Source organism: Babylonia areolata, chromosome 11, assembly GCF_041734735.1.
Source record: "Babylonia areolata isolate BAREFJ2019XMU chromosome 11, ASM4173473v1, whole genome shotgun sequence".
Classification (NCBI taxonomy): Eukaryota; Metazoa; Mollusca; class Gastropoda; order Neogastropoda; family Buccinidae; genus Babylonia; species Babylonia areolata.
In genome coordinates, this window is record NC_134886.1 from 9102788 (window position 1) to 9113892 (window position 11105).

The 11105-nt window shown below is 40.8% G+C and overlaps 1 protein-coding gene across 1 annotated transcript in view; it reads right to left on the reverse strand.

Annotated features, from left to right (window-relative positions):
• The window catches only part of LOC143287136 (uncharacterized), a 20234-nt gene extending 9133 nt beyond the window's left edge, over positions 1-11101 (reverse strand). The window contains exons 1-5 of the mRNA XM_076595081.1: positions 10877-11101; positions 10506-10613; positions 7592-7772; positions 6545-6906; positions 2672-2770 (exon numbers count right to left, since the gene is read on the reverse strand). Of these exons, the coding sequence (XP_076451196.1) occupies positions 2672-2770; positions 6545-6906; positions 7592-7772; positions 10506-10536 (673 nt within the window). The 5' untranslated portion in view covers positions 10537-10613; positions 10877-11101. The remainder of the gene's footprint in view (positions 1-2671; positions 2771-6544; positions 6907-7591; positions 7773-10505; positions 10614-10876) is intronic.
• Between the last annotated feature and the right edge of the window lie 4 nt (positions 11102-11105).

Consider the following 11105-nt stretch of genomic DNA (forward strand, 5'->3'; position numbering starts at 1 on the left):
GAGAACCACCAGAGCGCAAAGGATGTTTTGATATGGATACTTATATAGCGCCTTTCCTCGGTCGGAGACCAAGCTCTAAGCGCTTTACACACACGGAGTCATTTACACAACAGGCTGCCTACCTGGGTAGAGCTGACTGACGGCTGCCATTGGGCACTAATCATTCGTTTCCTGTGTCATTCAATCAGATTTCAGGCACGCACACTTACACACTCAGACAAACATGTAACATTTAACATTTTACGTGCATGACCGTTTTGTTTATTTACCCCGCCATGTAGGCAGCCATACTCTGTTTTCACGAGTGTGTGTGCTGGATATGTTCTTGTTTCCATAACCCACCGAACGCTGACATGGATTACAGGATCTTTAATGTGCGTATTTGATCTTCTGCGTGCGCATACACACGAAGGGGGTACAGGCACTGGCGGGTCTGCACATATGTTGACCTGGGAGATCGGAAAAATCTCCACCCTTTACCCACCAGGTGCCACCGAGATTCGATTCCTGTATCCTCAGATTGAAAGTCCAACGCTTTAACCACTCGGTTACTGAGCCCGTCAATGTGCCTCAGTTGGGAATTGGAGAGTGTTCAATGTTTGTCTGAGTTTGCATGTGTGTGTGCCTGAAATAGAATTGGAGAATGTTAAATGTTTGTTTGAGTGCGTATGTGTGTGTGCCTGAAATAGAATTGGAGAGTGTTAAATGTTTGTCCGAGTGTGTATGTGTGCGTGCCTGGAATTTGATTGAATGACACCGGAAACGAATGATGAGCGCCCAATGGCAGTAATCAGTCGGCTCTACCCAGGTAACAGCCTGTTGTGTAAATGACCCTGTGTTAGTAAAGTGCTTAGAGCTTGGTCTCCGACTGTGGATAGCGATACATAAGTATCCGTATCAAAATGTCGGAATACAAAGTTTAAGATAACAATATGGGTGATAATGACTGGATGATGATAGTGATATCGTTATCATCAAAGTCATGTGTGTGTGTGTGTGTGTGTGTGTGTGTGTGTGTGTGTGTGTGTGTGTGTGTGTGTGTGTGTGTGTGTGTATGTATGTGTGTGTGTGTGTGAGTGAAGGAGAGAGATAATGGATTAAAGAGAGAGAGAGTGAGTGTGTGTATGTTTGCAAGAGTATGATTATGAGCAAGTAGTCACACACACACACACACACACACACACACACACACAGAGAGAAGTGAGCACACACAAAGATCAAATGCACACTCGCTCTCACACAATAAAACAAAATAAATCAATCAGTGAAATATCAGTTCAACACACACACACACACACACACACATCTTTGAAATAGAGCAACTACTGGAGTGGAGCGGTGGCCAAGCGGTAAAGCACCCCACCCAGGAAGCGAGAGAGAATCTGAGCGCACAGGATCGAACCCCACCCTCGCCAATATTTTCTCCCCCTCCTCTGGACCCTGAGTGGTGGTCTGGATACTACTTGTTTGGATCACATGATAAACCAAGGTCTCATGTGTAGCACGCATTTAGCACATGTAAAAGAACCCACAGCATAAAAAAGGAGGGTCCCAGGGGAACTTATGTAGAGAAATCCCCTGTGATATGAAAACAAACACACTTGCAGGGAGAAGAAAAATAATATAAAATAAAATGAAATAAAATAAGGGCGGCACCACATTGTAGCAAGCCACTCTCCCCAGGAACAGCAACCCCTATTGCACAAAAGAGAACTCTCTTGTGACAAAGAGGACCACAATACAATACCACAGAATTACAATACTAACCTGTTGTTACAAAAAGTAACATAATACAATAAACTGCAACACTAATCTGTTATGACAAAGAGTGACACAATTAAAAAAAAAAAAAAAAAAAACCCAAACAAACAACACAATACTAATCACGTTCTGGGCTAAACCCGTGAATGCTGCGAAAAATTGCCGCATCAAGCCCAATTACTAATCTGTTGTTACAAAGAGTAATACAATACGGACGAACCCGGGTGTGGCCGTGTGTGTGGGAATCTAAATGAGCGGCGTGGGAGTAACGCCACTGAAATGGTGCAGATGATGAGGCAGCAAAAAAAAAAAGAAGAGTAATACAATAAATTGCAACACTAATCTGTTGTGACAAAGAGTAACACGATACAATAATAAAATACAATACTAATCTGCTGTTACAAACAGCAACACAATACAATAAAATGCAACACTAATCTGTTGTGAGAAAGACTCACGCGATACGATAAAAAAAAAAAAACAATACCATCACTCAAAGACCTGATTCAGCATACCGACATGACGGGCGCAATAGCCAAGTGGTTAAAGCGTTGAACTTTCAATCTGGGGGTCCCGGGTTTGAATCACGGTGACGGCGCCTGGTGGGTGAAGGGTGGAGATTTTTACGATCTCCCAGGTCAACATATGTGCAGATCTGCTAGTGCCTGAACCCCCTTCGTGTGTAAACGCATGCTGAAGATCAAATACGCACGTTAAAGATCCTGTAATCCATGTCAGCGTTCAGTGGGTTATGGAAACAAAAACATACCCAGCATGCACACCCCCGAAAACGGAGCATGGCTGCCTACATGGCGGGGTAAAAACGGTCATGCGCGTAAAAGCCCACTCGTGTACATGCGAGTGTATGTTGGAGTTACAGCCCACAAAAGCAGAAGAAGAAGAAGCATACCGACAGAAAATCGAAAGTGATCCGGATAAAGGGCAGCAAGGGCTTTGGCACGTTGTGCTTTCTTGATTGAGCTGCCCATCAGGATCGCTCGCTGTACTCCTGAGGACAACAAGTAAAAATGACAAAAAAAAGTGTCATGTAATACAGTTTCGCATTGACTGTGCTATGTGATCTTTCTACTACAGGTGCTATGATTTTATGAATGTTCATAGTGTGTGAGTCAAGATTAAACATGACACAACACCTTCCACTCAATACATGCAAATATTATAACAAACACATGCACACATAAACACATGCATATGTGTACAAACACACACACACATATGCAAACACATTCACACACACGCATGTGCGCGCACACACACACACACACACACACACACACACACACAAACAAACAACAACAACTCCACAATGCAACTATGAACAGCCTGTATTTGTACGTCAGATTTGATATCATCTTTGTTTTTTGTTGTTGCTTTCTTGTTGTTGTTTTTTTAATGGAAAACGGATGACTGATCTCTACGAACTGGACTACTTTATCAAAATCAATGCCAGGGAATTACAAAAATAGATCATTATAAGGACACTAAAGTATCAAAAACAAAAGAATTAATTTCAGATTTCAGGAACACCAGATGTGACCCCTCACCACGTGTCATTAAAGACAAGCAAGTAGAGATCATCAGCGAATTTAAATTTCTCGGACTGATCATTTCCAACGATTTGAAATCAGTGGGAGAAAAATACGGGGGAAAAAAAACTGTTAAGAAAGCACAACAGCGCCTGTACTTTCTTCGACGCCTCAAAAAGTTCGGAATTAGAAAAGAAATCATGGTTGATTTCTATCGAGCAGTCACTGAAAACGTGTTAACCTTCAATATTACAAGGCAGAAGTCGCAGCCCTGAACAGAATCGTAAAAACTGCCACCAAGATTAACGGGGCTGATCTACCTTCTCTAGAAGACATATATTATAAGCGGCTACTCAAAAAAGCAAAATCAAACAGCTAGGACGAATCACATCCAGCTTTTGGGATTTTCGAGATACTCCCCTCTGGTCGACGGTACAGTACGAAAACCAATCGCTTCGCCAATAGCTTTTTCCCGAAAGCAGTCAATGCCCTGTCTCTCGAACAAATCCAGTATGATAACTAGAATTCTGCAATCAACAACCATCTACTTGAAGATCTAGTCATCAGCCCCATCAGTCCACATGTAATATGCGGCTCAGTTCTGTTCAAACGTGTGTGTGTGTGTGTGTGTGTGTGTGTGTGTGTGAGAGAGAGAGAGAGAGAGAGAGATTGTTTGTGTGTGTGTGTGAGTGTGTGTGTGTGCATGCGTGCGTGTGTGTGTGTGTGCGCGCGAGCATGTGTGTGTGTGTAAGTGACTGCAGTGCGTGCATGTGTGAGTATGCACAAGTTTTTATATTGATATGCACTTGTATGTATCCTAATTTCTACTGTATCTGTGTTTGTGTATGATTACTGATTTATGTTCGTACCTTGTTATGTACTATCCCCCCCAATATTCCTTGTGACCCCGGTACACTTGGTAATAAAGACATATTCTATTCTATTCTGTTCTATTCTATTCTATCACTCCGCACATCACTATGAAGACACAAACCTGACACTCTCCACATCGCTATAAGAACACTAATCTATCACTCTACACATCACTGAAAGTACACACACCTATCACTCTACACATCACAAAAAGGATGCAAACCTATCACTCTACACATGGCTATAAAGACACAAACCTGTCGTTACACATCACTATGAGGGCTCTAACCTATCACTCTACACATGGCTATGAGGACACTAACCTGTCAATCTACACATCACTGTAAGGACACTAACCTATCACTCTACACATCGCTATGAGGACACTAACCTATCACTCTACACATGGCTATGAGGACAATAACCTATCACTCTACACAACGCTATGAGGGCACTAACCTGTCACTCTACACATGGCTATGAGGGCACTAACCTGTCACTCTACACATGGCTATGAGGGCACTAACCTGTCACTCTACACATGGCTATGAGGGCACTAACCTATCACTCTACACATTGCTATGAGGGCACTAACTTATCAATCTACACATCACAGTAAGGACACTAACCTATCACTCTACACATCACTGTAAGAACATTAACCTATAGCTCTACACATTGCTATGAGGGCACTAACCTATCACTCTACACATCGCTATGAGGGCACTAACCTGTCACTCTACACATCGCTATGAGGGCACTAACCTATCACTCTACACATTACTATGAGGGCACTAACCTATCACTCTACACATCACTGTAAGAACATTAACCTATAGCTCTACACATTGCTATGAGGGCACTAACCTATCACTCTACACATGGCTATGAGTGCACTAATCTGTCACTCTACACATCGCTATGAGGGCACTAACCTATCACTCTACACATGGCTATGAGGGCACTAATCTGTCACTCTACACATCGCTATGAGGACACTAACCTATCACTCTACACATCGCTATGAGGGCACTAACCTATCACTCTACACATCGCTATGAGGGCACTAACCTATCAATCTACACATCGCTATGAGGGCACTAACCTATCACTCTACACATCACAAAAAGGACGCAAACCTATCACTCTACACATGGCTATAAAGACACAAACCTATCACTCTACACATCGCTATGAGGGCACTAACCTATCACTCTACACATCGCTATGAGGGCACTAACCTATCACTCTACACATGGCTATGAGGGCACTAACCTATCACTCTACACATCACAAAAAGGACGCAAACCTATCACTCTACACATCACAAAAAGGACGCAAACCTATCACTCTACACATCACAAAAAGGATGCAAACCTATCACTCTACACATGGCTATAAAGACACAAACCTGTCACTCTACACATCGCTATGAGGGCACTAACCTATCAATCTACACATCACTGTAAGGACACTAACCTATCACTCTACACATGGCTATGAGGACACTAACCTATCACTCTACACATCACTGTAAGGACATTAACCTATCACTCTACACATGCCTATGAGGACACAAACCTGTCACTCTACACATCGCTATGAGGGCACTAACCTGTCACTCTACACATCGCTATGAGGGCACTAACCTATCACTCTACACATTACTATGAGGGCACTAACCTATCAAGCTACACATCACTGTAAGAACATTAACCTATAGCTCTACACATTGCTATGAGGGCACTAACCTATCACTCTACACATGGCTATGAGTGCACTAATCTGTCACTCTACACATCGCTATGAGGGCACTAACCTATCACTCTACACATGGCTATGAGGGCACTAATCTGTCACTCTACACATCGCTATGAGGACACTAACCTATCACTCTACACATCGCTATGAGGGCACTAACCTATCACTCTACACATCGCTATGAGGACACTAACCTATCAATCTACACATCGCTATGAGGACACTAACCTATCACTCTACACATCACAAAAAGGACGCAAACCTATCACTCTACACATCACAAAAAGGACGCAAACCTATCACTCTACACATCACAAAAAGGACGCAAACCTATCACTCTACACATGGCTATAAAGACACAAACCTGTCACTCTACACATCGCTAGGAGGGCACTAACCTATCAATCTACACATCACTGTAAGGACACTAACCTATCACTCTACACATGGCTATGAGGGCACTAACCTATCACTCTACACATCACTGTAAGGACACTAACCTATCACTCTACACATGGCTATGAGGGCACTAACCTATCACTCTACACGTCACTGTAAGGACACTAACCTGTCACTCTACACATCATTACAGGGATACTAACCTGCTTCCACAATCTTCTCCACCAGCAGGTCAAGCTGGTCACTACCTGCCCTTGAGCCTGGGAGTGGCCTTTCCTGAATCATGCACCCACAGTCGAAAGCCACATAGCAAAACCTTTCCCCACCATTCGTCTTGATGGTTTCCCAATTGTAAAAAGATCCCGCTTCTACAGGCGTTTTGTCATCACCTTTGTCATCGTCTTCCTCACCACTACTGACGTATTCTACGTCCAAGTCGACAGCCCAGTGTCTGCACCCTTTCACAGACACGCGTAGGCCACTGTCGAGGAGAATCCATCGAGCCAGAGGTACCTTCTTGCAGTCTACCCACTGCACAAACTTAAGTTTGGCTCCATTGTATTTCCTGCAGTCAGATCACAGAGTGGAGTTATCAAACTGTACAACACAGTGAAACACAATTCATCAGACAATTTAATTATTTCAAAAATTAATGTCTTAGCTTTTGTGTACTATTTTCTTTGGCAAGTGCATGTGTTTAGTTTTCAATTCAAATATGAGCTGCATGTGTCTCATTTATAATTTCATGATTTCTTACAAAAGTTAAAGTATAAGTGCTTCTGAATCATGCATCTAGTTTCAGTTTATAATCATTTTGTAGTATTCTACTCAGCCCAGCATCCTGTTCAGAAGACTTGATTCAAAATGTACATCCACACGACTCAACCATTCACTTCACATGCAGGATATTTCCTGTCTCTTACAATATATGACATGTGAACATGAACCAAAGTTGTTACATGAGCCATGAACTGTGCAAAATACAGAGACAAACACAGAAAGCATGTAATTCACAAAGTTTACTAAATATGCTATCAGATTTCTAAAACTATCCACACAGCCGACAAGTTATTTTAGCTGTCTCTGATACTGCAAACTAAGTCAACAGTTTGATCACGGTAACAAGATAAACAGATATGTTGGAACACACAAAATAAATGTACAAATGGATAAATAAAAATTAATGTAATTACACTGATTCAATCAAAAAGAGCTGAAGGCGTAGGAGAGAAAACGAAAGTCTAACTTACACATTATTCCACCTCATGCACAAACCATACTGCAAGTTTGACATGTTTACAGCGGCACACAGAGGTTGACGACTCTGCAGTTTACTGTACAAGAAGACCACTTCAATTCTCTGCCAGGGCCCACATGACATTGAAGCTAGGTGCTTCGCTAAACCACTTGGGGTCATTTTGTCCACATTTTCTGCACACGTTAAAACAATAAAATGTCACATTGACTCACAATACACTTGATCTTTTTTTTTTGTGCACTGTTGGGCTGCAACTTGTACTTCACATGAAAGAACAATGAGGCTAGGAGAGGAGGAGGAGGAATTTTGTTTAATGTCCCGTCACACATATCGGTGATTGAAGACATTTTGTTAAAGTATTTATGAATACATCTGAGTATTATTGGTTAGAAGGGGTGGGAGATGTGGATGAATGGAGGGTTGGGAGAAACTGGGCAAATGAGGGTAAAAATGCGGGTGAAATTTGGAAGAAAAAAACAAAAACAAAAAAACAAAAAAAACAAAAAACCTCTAAATACAGTTACAGGAAATTACTTAAAGGACTTCGTAAAAGAGAAGTCATTAAACTGACAAGCGAAACAACTGATAATGAATGCAAAAAGTCAAAAACATCAACGTTCTCATTCACTTGTGAAGACACACTTTCGTGTACAAAAGGCTTCATCAAGCTACAGTGAAAAATTATATGCTCAATTGTCAGGTTACTAAAGCATATGCACTTGACAGAACAATATTTGGTCCGTAATGAATTTGATAATAGTCTGAGAGCTCAACTCAGAATTGGAGGCTAGGAGAGTAAAGGGTTAAAGAGAAGTGACTCTCTTCCTTCACAAGGTGCGCAGCTTCAAGTCAATACTGTTTATGCTACTGATTTGTGTGCTAGCTTCAAAATATGAGCAAAAGGACGAGTTCAGAACTTCCTTTTTTGAGGAAGTGTCTGGCTTTGTTCCAGTGTAACTTTTGTTTACTTGTGTGCTAGCTCAAATGATCAGTATAAGGACAAGTCCAGAATTTCTTTTATTGAGAAAGTGTCTTAGTTTCTTCCAGTGTACCTTTTGTTTACATGTGTGCTAGCTGAACTGTTAACATAAGCAGCATTGACTTGAAGTTGTGTACCTTGTAGAGGGAGAAAGTTACTGCTCTTTATTGTTGTTTTATCCTTAACATGCTCCTTCCTTTGATATTGGTTTTTGTTCTGGACAGATAATTTATATAACTGCATGTGTTTCTTTGGTTTTCATTTCATGTAGCCATATTATCATTCTTCCTCTTCTTCTTCCTTAACTCTGTGAAGTGTCACTGGGGCACTGCACAGAACAACTGTTCAGATTCCTCCAGCTCTGTCGGTTGTGTATCAAAGACACAGTCTCTGCAAATGGCTTTTTGTCCATTCTGCAATGTTGTCAGTGCATCATTTTTTTTTCTGTCTTCCCCTCCATCTCCCACCATTAACAATTCCTTTGATGATTGGATGAAACCATTTATTGTCAGGTTAACTTTTTGTTCTACTGAGATTTTAGCAACCATTTGAATAAATATTAACTGAGCAACACAAAGAAATTCTAATTTGAGAAGGAAAAAAACCCAAAAACAAACAAAAAACAAAAAAAAACCCCAATGATATGAATTTAAAAAGAACATATTTAACAAATCAATTTACCAAATTTCATTAATATCAATATCTCAAAAATTGTTTTAACGCACACACATACTCACATACGTGTATCCCCCACCCACTCCCAACATACATCCACGCATGCACACAGACGCCCATTCAAATTCCCCCACCTCATCCCCCAACCCCAAGTACGTTTGTATAGTCACAATTTGATTTCATTCCCCCGCTCCAAAGACGTGTAAGTGTTCACACCCACGTGCACAAGCTCTCTCCCTCTCTCTATCCCTCTCTCACACACACACACACACACACACACACACACACACACACACTCACAATTAATACTAACAATCATCATTGTGATAGGAATGATAATAATCCAAATAATAATAATAATATCATTTATTTTCAGTCTAATATCATCATCTTAGATGAACAGACTATAAATAAATAAACAAACTTTTAGCAAGACCATTGGGTCATGTACGTGGTCATGCTAACATAGCTCTTTTTTTCTGAACAGATGTCAGTACATCTTCATATTGTCCACTGTGCTGCTTGATGAACTGGTGCTTTAATTCATTGCTGATATGATAAACGTCTCTGATTTTTAGAATCTTGCAATAGCACATCTTTTCCATGGCTTGGATTCTTCTTTCCAAATCTGCCAAGAGGTTTCACATCTACAGGCATACAGAAAGACTGGATAAATCGACCCATCCAGGAGCCTGATCTTTGTGCTTCATGGAGATGTTGTCATTCCATTCAAGTTTCAGTCTGGACATTACTGATGTTGTCTTTGCTTTAAAACTTTTTCAGCTTTGTAACACTTATAATATTCTTTGTTCAGGTCCACTTTAATAATCATAAAATCACAACAAAACATGAATTCAATGTTTTGGGCAAATGAGCAATTGCTTTTAATCTCAGGTTTACTTATATATACATTATCTCACATTAGCAACTGTAACAACTCTCTCTGTGTGTGTGTGTGTGTGTGTGTGTGTGTGTGTGTGTGTGTGTGTGTGTGTGTGTGTGTGTGTGTGTGTGTGTGTGTGTTGTCTGTCTGTCTCTTGTGTGTTTCTCTGTGGAGTCTATATATCTGTCTGTCAGTGCCAGTGTGTGCCTGAGTTTGTGTCTGTAAGACATGCTTATGCCATGTGAACATTTAAAGATTTAGAAGATGTGTGAAGCATTAATTTGCTTCAAAAGCACATGCAACATTATGAACATGCAAGCAATATGAAACACAAAACCATAATGACAATCATAACCAAACATATCTTACCTATGCAGACAACCTGTCTGACAGAAGACATTATATCAGTATTTTATCAGTCCCTGATATTATTTCCGTGTGGCAGCTGTTTCTTTCCTTGGTCACGAAAAGGTAAATCTGGAAACATTGAACACTTTTTTATTTTACACATTAACTTGTGGCATTATAACATCTATGCAAAAGTATTTCTAAAATAATAAATATGGCCAGGCCATATCAGTATCAGGATCTGTATCTCATCACTGCATGCGTTCTGACAAATCCATATTCGCTACACCACATCTGCCAAGGAGATGCCTGACCAGCAACGTAACCCAAATCGCTTAGTCAGGCCTTGAGAAAAAATAAAAAATAAAAAAAACAATCTGTCAGTCACTCACTGTCGAATCGATCTCAGCCTCAGAGATAAAAACAACTTTCGATTTCGGACATGTCCTGGCCTGATGGCCGGATACATCCAAACTGAATTTGATATCCCAAAGCAGACAGGTACTAGTGACTGTTGCTGAAAACCTATTTTGATGTCTTAGAAATTTTTGTCGTTATGGTTAATCAGTCCAGCTTGTCTTTCTCTTTGATTATCTGTTTGTTTCAGGGTGTTTCAATCGT